Source organism: Jaculus jaculus, chromosome 13 (genome assembly GCF_020740685.1).
Source record: "Jaculus jaculus isolate mJacJac1 chromosome 13, mJacJac1.mat.Y.cur, whole genome shotgun sequence".
Classification (NCBI taxonomy): Eukaryota; Metazoa; Chordata; class Mammalia; order Rodentia; family Dipodidae; genus Jaculus; species Jaculus jaculus.
The window spans coordinates 36756956-36777933 of record NC_059114.1 but is presented as its reverse complement, the minus strand read 5'-3'; the positions used below and the strand labels follow the sequence as shown (position 1 = coordinate 36777933).

At 42.4% G+C, this 20978-nt stretch overlaps 1 protein-coding gene across 2 annotated transcripts in view; it reads right to left on the bottom strand.

Annotated features, from left to right (window-relative positions):
• The window catches only part of Dpysl3 (dihydropyrimidinase like 3), a 101370-nt gene that overhangs the window by 51605 nt on the left and 28787 nt on the right, over window positions 1-20978 (bottom strand). The window contains exon 1 of one of the 2 annotated variants that reach the window (XM_004664736.3): window positions 11914-12063. The exons of the other annotated variant lie outside the window; for it this stretch is intronic. Within the exon in view, the coding sequence (XP_004664793.1) occupies window positions 11914-11952 (39 nt within the window). The 5' untranslated portion in view covers window positions 11953-12063. Of the gene's footprint in view, window positions 1-11913; window positions 12064-20978 lie in introns of those variants that run through there. 2 annotated transcript variants of the gene reach the window in all.

Sequence of the window (20978 nt, the reverse complement as noted above, 5' to 3'; positions counted from 1 at the left end):
TTATGAAGATTTGGGGTTCAAATTGCCTTGAGGAACACAGTGCATGGTTTTCAATAAAGTTTCCCTTGAAAGAATAAAGAGATAAAAATGTTTTAAACACAAACATGCTACACACAAAAAATGCAAAATTAAAAACAGCTTCCAACCTTCTAGGTTAAGCCAATAAGCGGAAGGGGAATAAAGACCCAACAGTTTTTCCTGTCCAGCTGTGCAGCTTCAGGTCCCAGGTCTGTGGACCTCCATAGATGTCAAGAGCTTCAACAAGGCAAAAAGACAAGTAAAGGGCAGTGGTGAGAAAACAAATATGCACAATATGCTCATTCGAGAAGTGAAGAAAACAGAGAGAGCAGTTCTCCATGGAAAATGGCACCATGGTGAGGTGAATGGAATGGGAACATTATAGAAAAGCCATTTGGGATTCAAATCTATAGTCAGAGATTCATGAGCTTCGTGACTTTTGTCAAGTTATATAGTCTCTCATCTTAGGTTGCCTTTTCATTAAATTTCAAATAAGAATCTGCAATTGAAAATTAACCTATCATGTCATCTCTGCTACTACAAAGATCTTGGAAATGGCTAAAACATTTTTATTTATTTATTTTGGCTTTTTGCAGTAGGGTCTCACTATAGCCCACGCTGACCTGGAATTCACTGTGGAGTCTCAGGGTGGCCTTGAACTCAGCAATCCTCCTACCTCTGCCTTCTGAGTGCTGGGATTAAAGGCGTGCACCACCATGCCTGGCTTTTAAAACATTATTAAATAAAATTAATATAACTAGATTCCCCAAGCAATGGGATAATACATAGAGCTAGTTAAATTATGTTATGGGAAAGTATTTAAAACATGAAAAAACTGTATATATAATATATTGTGGAATGAAAAAGAAGACATTAAACAGCTTGGACAATACATGATACAATTATAATAAACAGTATATGTAATCATAGAGAAAAAATAAATCCTAGATGTATACTAATTGGACTCCCAATGGCTATCTCTCAGTAATATAATTGGTTCTTATGTTTATTGTCTTTATTTTCTTCCTAATTTAAGTAGATATTTTTGTAGTAGGAACAAAACTTAGTAACTTTAAACTCTTAGTAGCACAGAATCTAACACATAGTAAGGGGAGTCTTACTTCAATCAGGCCTCAGTTTCCTCATTTGTAAGGGAAGATGAACATTTTAACATATTTCTCAGGCTCACACTGAGTAATACCTTTTCAGAATCTTGCTGAGGATTGATTTCAGAGGATGGAGTAGGGTATGGAATGAGAAGGCAATTTTCATGTTGTCAAGAAGCATCCTTCACTGGCATTTTGCTAATTCAATGTTAATGAGGAGAGTGAGGGATATCTCCTTGCAAAGGAGTCCGTGTAAGTATGAAAGAACAGAATGCCGCAAGAAGGAAGATTGCTCTGAACAGGATGGCTGGAAAGCTGCATATGCCAAGCAGTACTTATGAGTCCAGCCTCCATATGAAGAGGGATAACCACTTAACTGCTTTTCACATCTCTCCCATCACTCAAGCCTGTAGACTTGAGGTAAGTGTGTTAATATTTTGTTAACATACTGTAATGTTATCGCAGAGGTATGAGAAGATCTTTTTTTAAAGGCCTAGAATTTAGGGTAGCACCATAGGGTCAGTTTAAGAATGTGAACTCTCAGTCAGAAAAATTTCAGTGTAAATTTTGGTTCCACCACTCAAGGCTTGTGTAATTATCTTTAAATTTCCTCATCAGTAAAATGGGAATATTTTGTTACAACTCTACCTGATTGAATTGCTTTGAGGATTAAGGGAGATATTAAAATCAGTTAATATGAGGTGCAGTAAATACCATTTTGCTAAACTGATTTATCTATTTTCTACACTTGATGTCCCTATGACAAACTACTAGGCACATAGTAAGCAGTCAAAAAATACTTTTGAATCTATAAAACAAATCAAAATGCTTTTATGATATCTAATTGTATCATGAATAAACCATAGTACATGTAGTACTGCAGATGCTTTCTAACCAAAGGTTTAGGACCTGGAACACAAGACTTTTGCAGTTTATCTTACCAAATAGTGGCTTTCACTAAAAGTAGCTAATGATTATTATTACAAAGACCGGTTGTTGGAATGTAAAATGCTCCCAGTAGGTCTGTGTGTTTGAACCCTTTGACTCTAGTTGGTGTTACTGTTTGTTTGGGAAGGATATCTGACTCTAGCTGGTGTTACTGTTTGGGAAGGATACAGAACTTTTAGAAGGTACAACTTCACTGGAGGAAAAGAGCCAATGGGGGTGGGCCTTCAGGTTTTAGACTCTGGTCCTATTCTCTGCTTCCTGTTCTGCCAAGATGTAAGGTGAGACATCTCAGCTCAGCAGGGGGCCACCTGATGCCATAACTTCTAATCCATGACTTTCAAACTGTGAGTATAAACACTTCCATAAATTGCTTTTGTCACAGCAATAAAAAAATAACTAATGTACCTGTTACAATTATAAATGATATAGTTGATACTGAGAGGAGCTTGATATGTTTTCACTGACTAAAGAATGTGGCGTGGTGGTTAAAATTTACTGTTAGTTTGACTAGATTTAGAATCATCTAGGAGGCACACCTGTGGGCCTGTCTGTAAGGGTGTTCTAGAGAGGTTTAACTGAGGAGGTAAGACATACTATGAATGTAGGCAGTACCAATCCATAGCTAAATAAGAGCCTGTGCTGAATAAAAAGGGGAGGAAGAAGAAAGACAGATAAGGACTGGCACTCCTCTTCTGTTCTGCTGAGACATGAGGAAGTAAGGGAGCTACAGCTGTAAGCTGTAAGCCCCAAAACCACAGAACTGCCTGCCACCATGCTTTTCCCACCAGGATGGACCTTATGCCCTTAAACTGTGAGCCACAATAATTCTTCTTCCCTTAAATGGCTTCTTGTCAGGAATTTAGTCATAGCAGTATGAAAGGTGACTAACACATGAAATTGACAAGTGAGTAAAAGTAAGAGACACACAAATGTGATACAGTCCACTTAAGTGTCCAACTCTAACATGGAAGAGTAAAGATTTTCTCTTTAGCTAATATTTCTAAGAGACTGAATTTGCTCTATGCAGGCCAACTGGCCTATTTGCTGCAAATCACTCTAATGACACTATAGTTTATGTACAAAATCAGAAAGAGGCTTCACTTATGATTTAAGCTGTATCCTGGTTCAGAGTCATGCTGACAATTTTCTTTATTTGAAAAGAAGACTTAAAAGACTGTATAAGTTCTTTTAAGTCATTTATAGTGAGATAAATGATGTGTCTATTTGCAAATTAAGTACCCAAATAGCACCCTGAAATAAGTGGAGAATGAGCTCAGATGCAGAATCTGGAAGGAGAGGAGGGAGGCCAGGGAAGAAAGGAGCACACATGATGGTGGGCTCCCTGGCACCCTTGCTCAGGGCAGCCCTGGACTAAAATAACATGCTTGTTCTTTTAAGCTGCTGCCGAGATTCTCCTCGTCTAGTGATCTGACACCAGTTTCTTAGAGTCAGGCCTTATTCTTATGTTTTACAAGTTAATATTCTAGAAAGGTGTCGATGAAAGGGTGTCTGATGCTCAAGAACAAACTGCCTTAATATGTGCCAGCCAATGATAAGCACGAGAGCTTCAGTGGTAAATTCACATAGAAACTATGACATTCCTAGGCTTTTGAGAGTAGGCTGTTTCCACTGGATGGCAGCCATCATATTTAAAATATTGGCAAGAGCAGTCCAAAAAAGCTTAAGCATATACAGATACAGAGTTGTTTCCTGTCTGCTTATTTGTTTGACTAGTCCGGATTTGGGGCAATCATTGCCTTTGTGCTTTTATGAATGGCAGCTTTCTCTGACAGAAACACTGTCTGTGACAGCAAATGAATCATGGCATCACTTTAATAACCTCATTTTAATTAGTATTAAAGCTCTGGTAAGGAGGACCTATAAATCATCATTACTCCATTGCTCTTGTGCACAGTCTGTTGACCAAGTGCAGTCCATGAATATGAAAAAGGCTGGGATGTGAAGGGTAAAAAGCAACCAGAACCCCCTTATATCCAGCACAGATGTTGGCTGGACCTGCTGAGCTGAAGCCAACAACTGTTGCTCTCAGTCATCTCCCCCCTGCTCATGCTTCTCCGAAAGGAAGGGCCTGTAACTCCTCTCTGTGAACTTGGAACTGAATGAAGAAGTGTCCACAGGGTCATTTGCAGTGGCAAGGACCTCAGGAATCACAGAGTGCAACACTCTCATTTTATCAGTAGAGAATCTGAAAGGGATAGTTAAGGGTTGCCCAAAGTCACAGGTAAACTAGAGGCAAGAGCAGGCCTGTACCATAAACAAGAGGGTTTCTTACTCTCCTAGTTTAAGGGATGCCTCTCTTAAAAATAAAGGCTGGAGAGATGGCTTACTGGTTAAGGTTAGAGGCTCGATTCCCCAGGCCCCATGTTAGCCAGATGCACAAAGGGGTGCATGTATCTAGAGTTCATTTGCAGTGGCTGGAGGTGCTGGCACACTCATTCTCTCCCCTCTTCCCCCTGTCTCTCTCCCTCTTTCTCTCTGTCGCTCTCAAATAAATAAATAAAAATAAACAAAAAATAAAATTAATAAAATCTAGGCTGAGGGAGTAGCTCAATGGAAGATCACTTGACTAGCATGCACAAGGTTCTGAGTTGTATCCCCAGCATTGGGGTTAATTAATAATACCTTAAGATAATCTTACTTCAATTTCATATCACATTGTCTAGTACTTTCAGAAATTAAAAAAAAAAAGGAGTAAGCCATGAGAAAATGTGTCTTTGATTTTCAGGTGTCCCAAGTAAGTGTCTAGACCATTCTATTGTGGACCAATCCCATCTGGCTCAGAGTACTAGGTATGCCTGTGCCTGGCTGGATGGGAAGAGCCTGGCTTCTTCCATGTCTGGGAAGAGGACGTGGACAGAGGGTGAGAAGGGGCCTTGGGCCCAGATCTGCACTGAAGGAGGTAGAAAAACAGCATCTGCTTTTCAACCATGCACTCTACAAACTTTTGGGCAAAAGCCAGGAGGAAACTCAGACAGCTGGCAGGAGCGGAGCATGAACCATGGTTAGGAGGACACACACTCATACTTCTGACATGATGAGATGCATTTACCCAGCCCAGCCCTGTACCTTCCCCAGCTGTGAGCACAGGCCCACATTTGTGAGTTCCAGGTGTGGACCACTGAAAGTGATGAAGAGAGACAGTTGCTACCTTTGTCTTGAAGCGATTGCTTTGTTACCTAGGAAACTATTTCATCTCTAGAGAGAATAATCTTGAGGGATTGCTATATACACATGTGACTTTAGTCAATTTACATCTCTCTGATCCTTCCCCTAGAATGCAAACTTCATGATTGATTCATAATTTCATGTACAAGTGTTATTGTGAGGTGAAATAATCTAAGTAGTTTGTGTGGAGATGATTGGGATAATCTCAATTGTGCTGAGGTACTCAATAAATGGTAGCTATTTTTTTTTATAAATTTTGTTTGTTTTTATTTATTTATTTGAGAGCAACAGACAGAGAAAGAGGCAGAGAGAAAGAGAGAGAGAGAGAATGGGCATGCCAGGGCTACCAGCCACTGCAAACTGAACTCCAGATGCATGCACCCCCTTGTGCATCTGGCCAACGTGGGTCCTGGGGAATGGAACCTTGAACCGGGGTCCTTAGGCTTCACAGGCAAGCGCTTAACTGCTAAGCCATCTCTCCAGCCCAAATGGTAGCTATTAACAATAGCTAACTGTGTTTAGCTCAATTGTCCTACCCCAAGAATTTCTTGTGATATAATTAACAAAAGACATATTCTTTGTTTTTGTTTTATTTTTGGTGTTTTCTTTTGGGTTTTTGTTTTTTGTTTTTTTTTTTTTTTTGGTTTTTCGAGGTAGGGTCTCACTCTAGCCCACAGTGACCTGGAATTCACTATGTAGTCTCAGGGTGGCCATGAACTCACAGCAATCCTCCTATCTCTGCCCCCCGAGTGCTGGGATTAAAGACTTGCACCACCATACCCAGCTTAAAAAGAAGTCCTGGGCATACTGTATTTCATGAAGGGACTGAGACCAAAATAAGAGCTAGGTAGAGGAGCTCATTTTGTGCTACCATACTACCTTTAGTTTGGGGAAAAGTGTTTCATATACTAAAACAGACATGTTGAATTTGATTTGGTGAAAGAGGGACTTCAAGGGCTGGAGAGATAGCTCAGTCAGTAAAGTGCTTGCATTACAAGTCTGAGGACCTGTGAGTCTACAGAATCCACATCAACATGACAGGGATGGGGAGGTGGAGACGGGCAGATCCTGGGACTTGCTGGCTAGCCAGTCTAGCCTGCTTGATAAGTTCCAGGCCAGTGAGAGAACCTGGTTCAAAACAACACCTGAGAAAAGGCACCTGAATTCATCTTCTGCCATATACACATGCACACACACACATGCACACATACACACAAAGGGACTTCACAGCATAAGATTCTCAGATAAGCATATTTCTGTGTATTTTCTACAGGTGGCCCCCCTGTCCTGAGGGAAGCTGGAGTCAGAGAAAGCTGTAAGGACTTAAAAAGTCTCACTAGGGCTGGAGAGATGGCTTAGCAGTTAAGCGCTTGCCTGTGAAGCCTAAGGACCCCGGTTCAAGGCTCGGTTCCCCAGGTCCCACGTTAGCCAGATGCACAAGGGGGCGCACGCATCTGGAGTTCGTATGCAGTGGCTGGAAGCCCTGGCGCGCCCATTCTCTCTCTCTTCCTCTATCTGTCTTTCTCTCTATGTCTGTCGCTCTCAAATAAATAAATAAAAAATGAACAAAAATTTAAAAAAAAAAAGTCTCACTAGTTTTGTTCTTCTATTAGCATTTCCTAGGAGCTGAGAACACATCAAACTCCAGGTCCCTTTCTCACTAAAAGGGGCTAACTGAATCAAACATGGGCATATTTATACCCTGAGAACACATTCTTACCCTTATAAATATTTTTCAGGTTTCTATATGTAATAAGAAGATAAAATGATTCTATAAAATAAGCCAATAGGCAGAAAACAAAGGGCCTTGTAGGACACAAAGGCTTTTTTAAAATTCACTTTCAAGTTCAGTTTTACTTTTCCCTTCACGGAGTAAAAGGGCAGAGAACACATAACTGAGCATTGAGTTGTGAAGGACTGCTGGGAGGGGACTCAGGATCGCGTCACTCTGGGCTGCAGCTGGTCTGGATGGCTAAACAGTGCAGTGCAACTCAACTTTGACTCAGAAGGGGCCATGGTTCCATCCCACGGTGATCTGATGACCTCTATCAGATGGTCAGAAACACATGACAGGTGCAATTCTGCATAACAATTTGTCATAGTTAAGGCAAGAGAACGATTTTACATTTCTATCTTTGAAAAACTGACATGAAAAAGTTTCCCAAGTGTTCTCCTTTCAAACCAGACATTTGCCAAGTATTCCTTTATTAGTTTCCAAATTCCAAAGTAGTTGAAATTTTTATACATAAATTAGATTAGTTATATAATTACTTATCCCACCAATAGAGCAGTGGGATGAGAAAGGGAAATGTTATTTGAATACCATAGTTCTGCCACATAGACTTTGAATTATCTCAGGAAATCTAGTTCTCTAGAATTTCTCCAAGTGCCCAGCTGGCTCAGTCACTGTGATTAATATTCAGAGTTCTTAATACATCTTGGAACTTTTGCTAGTACTTCAAAAAAAGAAAACCTGGCTGGAAATGATGACATACCTGCTCACAAATATAAAGAAAAATATTTTTTAAAAAAAGATGCCCCAGGTAGGGCCTGAGCTAAGGTTTCCATGCTCAGATATTTAACATGCTTTCTATTCCTACGTGATTAATATTTTTCTTCTTTCACTCTCAGTTTCCCTTCCAAGATGCCTTACTTGGATAGTAAGGTTGTGATATCTCCTTTTTGTCTTACAAACTCTGATTCGCCATCTCCTTATTCTCAGGTGAAGCCCATTAAAGCAGGAGGGATGCACATATGCAGGTGTGGATCAACTTGACTCCTTCCTCAGATTCACATTCCGACTGTGTATTCATCCTGTTCATAAAAGCCCTTTACTTCTCAGAAGAGGAGGAGGAGGAGCAGGAAGAAGAAGAGGAAGAGGAGGAGGAGAAAGGGAGAGAAGGAGGAGGAGAAAGAAAGAAAGAGAGAGAAGAGAGAGAAGAGGAAAGGAGAGGAGAAGAGAGAAGAGAAGCAAAAGAGCTTCCATGGTATGTGCAGCACTCACAACATAGCCTTTATAATAAGGTCACCGAGCTTGCACTCCATACTCTATACTGAACTTACCAACAGGTATTCCTAATTATGGTTTCCAGCAATTTCCAAAGATCATGCACATAGCCCAACCTCCACAGAGCAGAAACGTCTGTAAGATGGTTTAAAGAAATCCATTATTGGTAGCAAAAAAGCTCACTTTGTGTCATTTGTCTCCTCAAGAGAATTCCGGAACTCTTCATCCACATGTTTCAAACACGCTCAGCTGCCTGTGCTTCAGGGAGGCAGCAGGTGTACAAGGATGACTTTGACTTTGAAGTTGGATAAGTGCTGGATGGGACTTCTACTTTTTCCTCAAAACTCTTGCTCTATGACTCTAGATAACTGCCTTGACCTATCTGTTTTAGTTTTCTTAATTGGGAAGTGGTTTTCTAAGGACACTAATAAGAAAATTCACATAAAGTGCTAGTACCTTTGTGGTAGTGGTCTCTCTACTCTTGTGGTCAGATTCAAGGTGTAGTTTATATCAGAGGAAAAACATATGAATGGAATTATCATAGTTTCCTACCTGCAAAATTGATATGGTGGCTATTGCTTCAAATATTTTGGCTTTTTAAAATGTAATATAAAAGCAAGAGAGTCTTCAAGATTTTAATCCATAAAATGTGAATAAGTACACTAACATTTGGATTATATTAATTCTAGGGTTAAATAAGGCAATGCTTGTAGGATACAAAATGAAATAACTGACACAAAAATAACACTCAACAGGTGTAAGTTATTATTGAAAGCAATTTGTCCTGATCTATTGAACCACCCAGAATGGCCAGTGTCTAGCACTGACATTCAACAGCTTTTGTTGAGGTTGAAGAAATGATTCATTTTGATGCCCTGAGGAGAAACAATGCAGAATTAGGGTGAGGCCCAGCCAATTCCACCACCAGCAATAAGGATTCCTCCTTCCCTCAGAGAAAACAATAAACACCTGAAAGTAAAAATGCTGTGCTTTCAGATTACCAAAAACAGGTGGAAGGAGGAAATAAAAATAAAATCAATCAAACAAACAAACAAAGAAAAACAAAAAACCTGCTTCCAAGTACAAATGATGGCAGGAGGTGGTGTCTAGGGAGCTGAGCCAGCCAGGCCCAGGGAAGACTGCCCCCTTCAGGCCTCACTTTATGATGACACTTCAGCGACTGGGTGGGGCTGCCCTGACAGAAGAGAGGAAAGAGTATATGAAATTTGATTCACAGTGCAGGGTATTAGCATTTTAAAATGAACCAATATTGATAGTAGTGGCTATATATTATATTTACATCTTTAATGTCACTTTGTTCCAGGTAGATTGACATACACATTTTTATATTTACTTATATCTAGGAGGGGTGCCTCAACACTTGTGGGGTGAAGATAATTATCTTCTATACTTAGGCAAACATATAGAAATATTTTATCCTAAGAATCCTTGTTCAGGCAAATACACACAAAGCATGAGAAAAATCTAGAAACGGATTCCCTATCTCCAAAAACCAAGGCCAACCTCCTGCGGTGCCCCTCCTTGTCGGATCCTTGCTTTAACAATGACTGCTAGGCAGGCAGGGTTGAAGGATCCACAAGCACTCTCCACTCCTGCTCTGGCCACTGGAGACACAGACGGGGTTTGCAGGCACAGGCTGCTGTGCAGCACCACACCCCACGCAGAGAAAGGAGAGTGGAGAGTGGCGCTGAAAAAGCAATGCATACCCTAGAGGGAGCATCCAAGCAGAAACAAAAGGGAGGCCCTGGCAAACCTGCCCAAACATTAGCGCTCAGTCCAAATTCCAATCTCCTATGGCAAGAGATCAGGGCTAAATTCCTTTTTCTTCCCTTCAATGTGGCTTACATGATACCTAGGAGAATGGGTGTGGCCCTGGGTGACATGGCACAACGTAGTCCGTAAGAACAATTGCTGTATCTAGAGAAGAAGGTAAAAAATAATTGGTTCTCTGCCTGTCCCCAAAAGGAGATTTGGCAAGCGCACAATAGGTGTAAATAGGGGCATTCAGCTCACTTCCAGAGGAGAACTGTAGTTCTATCCTGTTCATTAGGGAAATAACTGAAAATTAAGCTGTGGTACCAACCGACTTTTTTTTTTTATACCTTCTTTATGTCAATTCAGACAACTGGCCCCAGAGGACACTGATAATATGAAAGCCACACAATGTTTCCTAAAGAATGGAAAGTGAGTGGTGTTGGACAGTGGTTAAAGGAGGAACCCCTTTATGCCACAGCCTCTGCCAGGCAAAAGGAAACCTACTCAGCTCAGCTCTTCCCCGGGACTAGCTGGACAGGGGAGGGGGGCACATTTTGCAGAGGAAGGTTCAGGTGCATGAAGAAGGTCCGATGCTGCAGCGAGACTCCCCCACTTAGCCACGGTGCACCAGCTACGACAGCCCTGTACAGGGCACTCCAAGTATTAGGGAGAGCAAGTGCAAACAGACTCAGGCCTACAGCAAACCTTGGCAGCTCTCTAGCGATTACCAAGGTGGCAGGTAAAGCTCTGCCCTGGGGCAACTGCAGAGCCTCCCAGGGGCCAACTATAACTTCCTTTGTTCGCCTTGCAAAGATGGAGTAGCCACCCATTCCTCCAAAACACACACACGCATGGAGGGGGAGAGAGAGAAAAGGGGGGGGGGGGAGACACCATCCTATGCACTATAGACAAAGTACAACCATATTGCTTCATGCTAAACTAGCAAACGCCCACGGAATTTTTGTTTTAATACCACCTGCGCTAAGCCCTTACACTACACGGCGAATCCAGTCAGCACCTGAGGGAGGAATCCCAGGATTGGGCGCAGTGTTTTGCCCAGAGAGCACCCTGCTGGGCCACTGAAGAGGGGGCTTCGGTACCTGCTGGGGCAGTGCCTTCTCCGCCCGCCTCGGAGGCTCGCCCAGCGCCAGCCCCGCGCTCGGGCTCGGGCTCGGGCTCGCACACAATGGCAATTGCAAGCCGCGCACTCAGCGTACGACTGGAACTGAGAACGGATTCTGCCCTAAAAGCCCAGCCTTTCCCGGGGCGAGGGCTAGGGACGCGATGCAAAAGGTAACCCAACCCGACTGAAGTGAAGAGGAAAAAAAAAGTTGGTAATTCCCATTGCAGCTACGTTAGCCACCAAGCAACCCGAACATAAACAGGGCCCGGAAGGACCGGGCACCAGTGGGTCATCCAGGCACCCCAGAGCCCCGGTGGCGGGAGGCTCGGGAGTCAGAGCTGTAGGGCTGGAGCTAATGGAGGGGCGCGGTCGTGCCGCCCAGTGTCCCTGGGGGAAAAATGTCATCTCTGTGTCCCTTGCCCAAAAGGACCCTTCAATAAAAAGCACTCGTCTACCTGCAGCAGGCACGAGAGCCCGAGGCGGGGCCGGGGTCTGCGGAGGGCCGTGAGCCATGTGCTCCTGGCGGTGGGCACAGGACAAATAAAGCGAGGTTCACGGCTCCACTATTTCGGTTTCCTCTTTGTTTTGATTCCCCCAAGCCCTAAGGTCGCTCGGGCATCGTGGCGCCCGCTGCGCCGGCCAGACGGACCGCGGATCCCACCTCCCCCGGGACCGGCCGGGACGTCGGCGGGATCCCAGGCACCTCGCCCGCGACGGCGAGGAGCCGCGGAGGGCGGCGGGGGACTCACCGTGATCCGCGGGATGTTCTTCTTGCCTTGGTAGGACATGGTGGCGGTGGCCGCACGCCTGTCTCCTCCCCGCTTCTGCTGCCTGCGCCTGGCTCCGCACCGCGCCCCGAGATCAGGTGGAGCGAATGGAGCTGGCCGCGGCCGCCGCCTCCTCGCCCCCGCCCCCTCCGGGCCCCCGCGGCGGGCGGCTGCCGCAGACAATGGTACGTCGCCCGGGCCCCCGCCGCCCGCGCCCTCCTCCGCTCGTCTTCACGCCCCGGCTTAGGGAAAAAAAATTTTTTTGTTTTGGTTTGTTTTGTTTTGTGGTGCCAGCTGGGACCCCGTAAGAGGAGAATGGCTGATCTGCGACTCCTCCCTCTTCTCTTATCCCTATTGATTTTCCTCCCTGCATCTGCCTCACCCACTTCTTTTTTCCCGGGCTGGTGCGACGCGGGGCCAGCCTGCTGCACGGCCACCAGGGGGCGCGAGGGGCTTTTCGGAGCCGCGACGCCGCAGCCCCCGCGCGCCAGCTCTTCCCGGAGATGCTCTCGCGGCCCCAGGGCCAAGCCCTGCCGAGCGTCCACGCCTCCCGCCAGCCCCGCACGGATTGCCCACCTTCCACAGCCTCGCTTCAGGAAGGACAAGACACCCGGCGCCCCGCCCGGAGCCCGCTTCCCTCGGCCATCCGCAGCCCGAGCGTGGCGCCGCCGCCTTTGTTAGAGCCCAGGGCTGGGCGCTGCCGCCCTGCTGGCCTCCAAACTGCGGAGAGCGCTGACCCACCCGGGCACACCATGCAGCCTGGCACAGCGGCTGGGGTCCCCGGACCGTGGAAATACGTCGTGTAAAATGTAAAACACTTATTATTGGGACGGGGGAGCTGTGAGGGGTGTGGTTGGTTATCTTCTCTAAACATTCAGACGACTTAAAATCAATGGAAGACAGCATTCGCACTGCTCTGTGGGTGCGAGGCAGTGGGAAGCAAGCCCTGGCACGTTCCTGGTGTGCAAGCATGGATGTGTGAATGGCACTACTATTGCTTCTTCTGAGAAACAACCAGGTGTGCTTACAATCCGAGTTCACTGTTGACAGACCCAAGTTATAGCGAAAACCTAGGTTTTAGGTGCTGGGATATAATGTCCTTCGGCTACGTGAAAAAGCCAAATGAAATGGGAGAGGCCACTGTAGATCCTGAGTGGTGGTCAGAGGGGAGGAGCTCTTTGCTGCTTTCTTGAAAATAATTCCGAACATATCATTTAAACAACAACAAAAAATTAGCTACTATGCAAAAGCTATAAAATCCTTTTAAGACAATCTCCTGTTACCCCACCCCCCTTTGTTGATCCTAACGTTCCACTAACCAGGCATTCTGTAGCTGTCACAAACCATGACTAAATCTGTTAGGTATCCAGCATTCACATTGTTATAAGACAGGCCTCTGACCACACTTCTGCACATCTTGCTATTAAGTTGAAGGCATACTTTCAATAGAGAAGCTATATAAAGCTTCCACAGAAAGAGGGTATTGAATACAATAACCAGGGTTTTCCATAAACCTGAAATGAAATAGGCTGGTCACATAATGAAAAGGCACCCTAACTCCCTTAAACACTCCATCTTTACTGAGTTAATCCAAGCTGTTGCTTATTCATGGGTAATTTAGACTGTAGTTTTCAGAGGAAAAGCTGCAGCAGTTTCCACTTTATTTCTGGCCAGGAAGAAAAAATGCCAGACAAAGGTTACTGTTGGTACTCTTTTGCAAAACACAGGAAAAAAGAAAAGAAGAATAAAAAAGAAAAGGATTAGAAAAAGACTGGGTCAAAGATGCTTCCTAAGTATTTTACTTTGTTCTTAAAGCATAGATGCTGAGACCACTAGCCAGGAGTTGTGAAATCACAAAGCATTCTGGGACCAACATGCAAATAAGTAGGATTATATTTAGAGCAAAGTAAAAGAATTAATTACATACTGTGAAAGACTGCATAATTCTCTTTTTTCCCCCCATAGGCTTTTTTGCCTCACACTTGCTGGAAAAGATCATGAAAATTTTGCTTAAGAAGAACAAAAATATGTATTGGATGCTTACAACTTTAAAGAAATACTACTGCATCTTTTTTTGCCCTCTCTTTTTCTTTAATTTCATGGCTTTTCTTGCCATTCTTGCAACTGAGTTATCACCTCTGTTACTGTCGTTAGAACCTGCAACACTCTTTACTAAGCAGATTCATGCCACTTTTTTGATCACTTGATGATTTTATGTATGTCTGTGTTGTTTTAAATTACATGGCTCGAGGAAACCTGTTGCGGTAAGGTTTGCAGGCAGGAGAATTGTGCTCTACAGGAATGGTTGTGTGTTCTTGGAAACTGGCCACTGTGGCAGGCCATGTACAGGAATGCATACCAGCCGTTGCCATCATCTGAACCATACAACAGTTTTCCTGTGACATCCCCTTCAATTATCTTTCACTTTCCTAAATCAAAATGAACCTCAAGATGAACTGGATGCAAAATAAAAAGCCTTCCCTGGCTATTACAGGAATAAGAAAGGCAGCCATCAACTCAAGCCTCCTCTATGTCTGGCCAAGAGAACCACTGTGGATGTTTTCTACAGTAGAATGACTCTGAATGCTTTTCCTTGGATACACAGTAGTATTTGGCTTTTGGTATCTTAGGAAACTGTGAAAGAGGGAGAGTGGGATAGAGTAAAATCCAAAAGAAACTTAGTTTTGACCACTAAACCTGCCATACCCCTAAACATCTATACCTCAGGGTGAAGTACCCTTCCTTGATTTTTTCCCATCAATCACACTCTGAAATTTCATATCCAATTTGTCAGAAGATGCTGTCAGTTCTCTGCTGTACATTTATCCAGACTCTGTTCTCCTCTATGTCTGCAAAGCTTCTTCCTGTCCAGCTACTACCAGCTACTTTTGGCTAAGTGGACCAACTTTTTATAAGTGGGCCCCTTTTTTTGCCACCTTTCATTACCACTTCAGTCCCAAAAGATTCATAATTAGAACAGGCCATTATTTTTCCAGATCCTAGATTTTTCAAGAAGAACAATATTATGGTGCCAAATTTTAAAGGGTCTCCCTATACTACCTGTCACTTGCTGGCCCTCTTCTCTGCCTTTTATATCTTCATAGTATATTTTAGTACATGGTATGTTATTTTACTATTAGGTATTATAATTTGGGATTAGCTTCTGCCTTCACTAGTAAGCTTCTTGAGGGCAGAAAATGTGTCTGCTTTAATTGGTGAATATCTCAAATAGCAATTGCTAAATAGTTATTAGGTAAGTGAATCTAAGGATTTGAAAAAAATGTATCTAAAGAAAGACTAAGTAGATGGAAGGAGAGTCCCCATGTAACTAAAGGGCATATAATCAAAATTGAGATTATTTAACCAATATGTGTGTGTGGTGTGCATGTGTGAATGTAAGTATACATGTATGTATGCATGTGGGTGCACATACATGTGTGCATCTGAGGTTGATATTGGGTTTCACTTTCTCAGTCACTCCTCACCTTGTCTTTGTTTTTTGATACAGAGTATCACACTGAACCTAGAACTCACTGATTCAGCTAGACCAGTTAGGCAGCAAGCCCTAAGGATCGTCTTGCCCCTCCCTCCCCAGTTCTGACATGGCAGGCCTGTCCACTCCAGACTTTTATTTATTTACTTTAAAAATATATTTTACTTACTTATGAGAGAGAAAGAGGCAGATAGAGAGAGAGAGAGAGAGAGAGAGAGAGAGAGAGAGAGAGAGAGAGAGAGAATGTGTGAGCCAGGGCCTCCAGCCACTGCAAAAGAACTCCAGATGCGTGTGCCCCCTTGTGCATCTGACTTACATGGATCCTGGGGAATTGAACCCGATCCTTTGGCTTTGCAGGCTAAGCCATCTCTCCAGCCCACTCCTGATTTTTTTTTTTTTTGTTTGTTTTTCAAGATAGAGTCTCACTCTAGCTCAAGCTGACCTGGAATTAACTATGTAGTTTCAGGGTGGCCTTGAACTCACAGTGATCATCCTACCTCTGTCTCCCAAGTGCTGGGATTAAAGGCGTGTGCCACCACGCCTGGCTACAGACCACTCCTGAATTTTATGTGGGTGCTAGGTATCTGGATTCAGGTCTTCATGTTTGTACAGAAAGTACTTTACCCACTGAACTATCTTCCCAGCCCTGCAATCTAGATTTTTAAATACTTATTTTTACTTCTCTGTGGTTTAGATTATGGTTTCCTGATTCTAGAATTCGGAGCAGGTGAATTCAAGATGATGGAAAGCATTTTGCTAACATGAAAGAGCCCCCAAATTCCACAGCAATACATCATGCAAAGAATGGCTGGGTAGAATATATTTAGTACCTGAACACTGATTAGGAGAATGCGGATTTGAAAGAAGCCAACATCAAAGCTTTCAGGGAAGATCAAAAGCTTTGTCTTCAATTAGGAACTTATTTAAAAAACACTTGATATTGAGTTCCAAGGGAAAACTATGGACTACAGCCAGAAGGGTGTGATATTTAAGGATCTGGACTTGGGAGCAACAGGAACATTGGTCCATATTCGAATTTACTCATTTCCTATTTCTGTGATCTTCAGTAGTTCATGGATACTTCCTGGGCCTTAGTTTCCTCATTGTTAAAGTGAAGCTCTTAATAGCTGCCTCACAGTAGTTTTACAATGACTTGTTATTTAGTTGAACTAATACTATGAACTAGGAACACACATATTTAAACCACACAAAATTTCTGCTCCCTTGAAGCTTGCATGCTAGGGAAAAAAAGATATGAGTCAAGAATACAAAATATAAAATGTAGTATTTAAAATGGCAGTTCAACTTCGAGATGTGAAAGAGAAAGTGGAAGTTCTTTAAATCTACTGAGAATAAAGTGGAATCACCAAAGACTTACTGAGGTGATGGTAGCTTGGACCAAGTGGCCACAGTAGAACAGTAAAAACAGTCACATATTCAGTATCTTTCAAAGTAAAACCTTCAGAGTTGGCTGATGCAGACAATTAGGGTTTGAGAAAGAGGATCATGGATCACTCTCAGTTTTTCTCTACTTTGAGCAACTCGACAAAAGTGAAAGGTACTGGCAGGACTCATAAAATGATACCCAAAGACTGGCACTGTGACTGGTTTCAGGCCCTACATCCAAACAGAGGTGCCTCTGACTTCATTTGCTTCTCACTCTGTTGGCATATGGAAAGCTTTCTGCAAAGTTTCCTCACCTGACCAGCTCTTCCAAGATAAAGACAATTGTCTTCAATATTTGTACTTAAATTTCATTAACCAGAGAAGATGAAACCCACAACACAGGAAGAAACACTAAATTTTATTAGTGCATCTGGATACTTTTGTCACACATTTGTATATTTCAGCCCCAATAACATTACAGCATCTGTTTGGTGGGCCAGATGCCCCATTATTAATATTCTCCAAGCCCATTTGATTCACCTAAAATCACTTAATATTTTTCTAAGAATACTGAACATCCCTACCTCCCTCCTCCCCTGTAGAATAATCATATGAATAATGGAGGGCTGGTGCATAATAATGCTATGAGATTGCCTATACACACACAATAAATGTGTGTCTTTTTTCCAATAACTTTCTCAATTTTTTCTAGTGAACCTTAGAAGGTAGAGGGACATTCTTCATCATCTCTCATGCAGTCCAGTGTACTAACTGGGTATAGGGAAGTTTGCAAAAGAAACAAGATTAGGGAAAAGGCTAGAAATATGTTTGTGAACTTTCCTATCAAGCATCTAAGTGAGATGTTTCTCAGGCAGTTGTTGAAATGAGAAACCTCAGGGAGGAAGATCTGGACTAGAGGACAGACACCCAGGAGCTACTAACTTATAGATGTCATTTAAAGCAACAGGGCTTGGTGAGATGACCCAGGAAGTGAATGAGAGAGAGTAAGATGACCATGAGGGTATGGTATTCTGAAGCAGATAATGATCTCACTTTAAAAAAAAAGACCAAAGTCTTTAGATAAAAGTAGAGAATTAACTTCCCAGTGGATGAAAACACTGTCAAGGTCAAAAAGACCTTGACCAGACTAGTTACAAAATGAACTTATTTTTTTATTATTATTCATTTACTTATTTGAGAGGGGTATGGAGAGAGAGAATGGGTACACCAGGGCCTTCCGCCGCTGCAAACGAACCTCAGATGCATGTATCACCTTGTGTCATCACTCCAGCCCACAAAATGGACATTGTTTCTTTTTTTCTTTTGGTTTTTCGAGGTAGGGTCTCACTGTGGTCCAGGCTGACCTGGAATTAACTACGTGGTCTCAGGGTAGTCTCGGACTCACCTCAATCCTCCTACCTTTGCCTCCGGATTGCTAGGATTAAAGGCATGTGCCACCACACCCAGCTTAAAATAAACATCTTAATGGCTATCTCACATTGTTACATGGAACTTTTATGTTTTGGATATGTGAGGGTGAATTAAATTATTCAAGGAGGGCTGTGGATAATTCAGCACAGAGCATTTGCTAGCATGTGCAAGGCTCTAGGTTTAAGCCACAAATACTCATTCAAGGAATATTTCCTGAGTAGCTAATATGAGCCACAGCAGTTTACATATTACTATGAGCTCAAAGCTTTTCAGGAGAAAAATCAAGGAAGGAACTACAGCCATCTAATTCAGACAGCTCTTCCAAATGATTTCACCATAAATGAAAATAGGGGAAAGAAGCAGATTCCAATTCAACAAAAACAATATATTTGGATACCAAAGGAAATATTCCATCGATGGAGGAAGAAATGAAATAATTTCTATAGGCAAGTTATTAAACAGGTGACATCTAGTGTCCAGTGTAAGGCTTGACCTAAGCTAGGAACCTGAGTGGTTCCTCCACAGTCACTGAAATACACTGGTACTGGGACAGGTAGAGAGGCATGTTTCAGGAATATAGTTTATGGATCTTGTCTTCTAATTACATCTGTTTTTTCTGCCATCCATTAAAACTATCTAGGAGAGAAGATACTGGAAGTTATAGGAGAAAAGAGTTGGTATAAAGTCATTTTCCATCACTGGGGAGCTAAGGGTATGATTGCCTGGCAACACTAAGGATTTTCTTCAATAGTGGCCATACACTCATAAACAGCAGTAACATGGTATGGATGTTCCTTCAGTCAGAAACATCTTCCTATGTGCAGACAGGGTTAGAAGATTGCACAATTTAACAAGAGTTTTAAGAAGGCTGAAAGAAATTCAAGGACAAAGATATAAACTGGTTGAGAAGGGAAAACACAGTATAGATGGGAGTTAAGAGTGGTGACCACACTGAAGATTAAGTAAGACTCTTCATTGAAAGCTCTTAGAACAAAGTAAGTTAATTACATGATAGCTATTGCTACCATTACTTTTCAATGTTTTGCTTATTACTTGCTAAACTCATTTATGTCAGAGATGATGCCTTATTTATCTTTATAGTCCCCAATACTTGTATAAAGATAGGAAGCGATTATAATCAAAAGGTGGGATGTAATTAAGTAGATAAAATGCAAAGTCTAGAAAATTCTTGCTTCCTTTTAACCTCCAAAAAATATCTCAAATAGCTCTGCCATTTCCAAGCTTGACTATTAAGAATAGCTTACACTATAATAAGCATTTATATTTTTCTAAATTAACATAGAAAAACCTTTCCACTTGGCATTTATTTGAAAGATAGAGAATACAAGGATTTTAAAATAAATATATAAGGAATACTGAAGGGACAAAAACTTTGTGTTTTTGTGAAACATAGAGGATATTTCAATGTTACATAAATAAACATACTCACAGGACCTTCCATTTAGTCATTTGATATATTACTTTTTGTTTTAATTCAAACAAAGGAAATCTTATTCATTCAACACCTGTGTTATGGAATGAAAATTAAAAGTGGTGACTCACTTGCTGTTATTTGATATTTGAATATGAACTATAGAAATGAACTGACAAACAAGCTTTCCTTTGATGTACATAATTATACATAAATTACAGCCACAAAAATATCACCATTGGTTGATTCCAAAATCCAATGTACACCAGCTTGGGAACAGGCAGAAGGGTCTTTATGTCTTCATTGAGGGACTTCTTCATTCTTTTCTTCAGTAGACAATGACCCTGAAGATTTCTTATTTGTTCCAAAAGCTTAATGACAGCTCACTTCAAAGCCACAGGCCAAGCTCATGGAGTGAGGTTGGAAAGGAGGGATGGATTATCACATGTTGATCTCCATCTCTGCCCCAGCATATGTCAGATACACAGGAGAGTCTGCAATCACACTAATAAGATTTTGATATCTTTGTCTAGGTATGTCATAGTCTGAGTTATATATACTTCAAAAAAGTGTCACTATTTTCCTAAAGCTGCTCCTATGAGTCACTTTCCAGGAAAGTCACAAGTCTCTGGCTAGGTATGTTACATGTAGCTGAGAAGGAAGGCCCCATGTGTTGCTCCAGTTTGGGTGAGACCATGGGTGCACACATTCACTGCTCCATAGCAGGAGCCTCTGTCCTTCTGAAACCACCATGCTCAGTTGAACTCTCCATGTAAAATAAAGCAGGGAGGGCTGGAGAGATGGTGTAGCGGTTAAGCGCTTGCCTGTGAAGCCTAAGGACCCCGGTTCGAGGCTCGGTTCTCCAGGTCCCACGTTAGCCAGATGCACAAGGGGGCGCACACATCTGGAGTTCGTTAGCAGAGGCTGGAAGCCCTGGTGCGCCCACTCTCTCTCTCTCCCTCTATCTGCCTTTCTCTCTGTGTCTGTTGCTCTCAAATAAATAAATAAAAATTAAAAAAAAAAAGCAGGGAAAGGGAACTGGATGTTTCTTGAAGAGTAGTGGGATTTGAATTTGAGACTCAATATCAATTTGTAGATTTATTTCTTTTATTCACTTATATATGAGAATTTTAACAAATACTACCTAATGATTTTTTAGATAAGGATTGATGGTAGCAATCATTCCTGCCACAATAGAGGCATTTAACCAGATATATGTGATTATTTTAAATGCCAAGGTCATTGAAGTTGCCTGAAAAAATATGGAGATTCTTAACAGATGCATATGTTCTGAGGAGCAAAGGG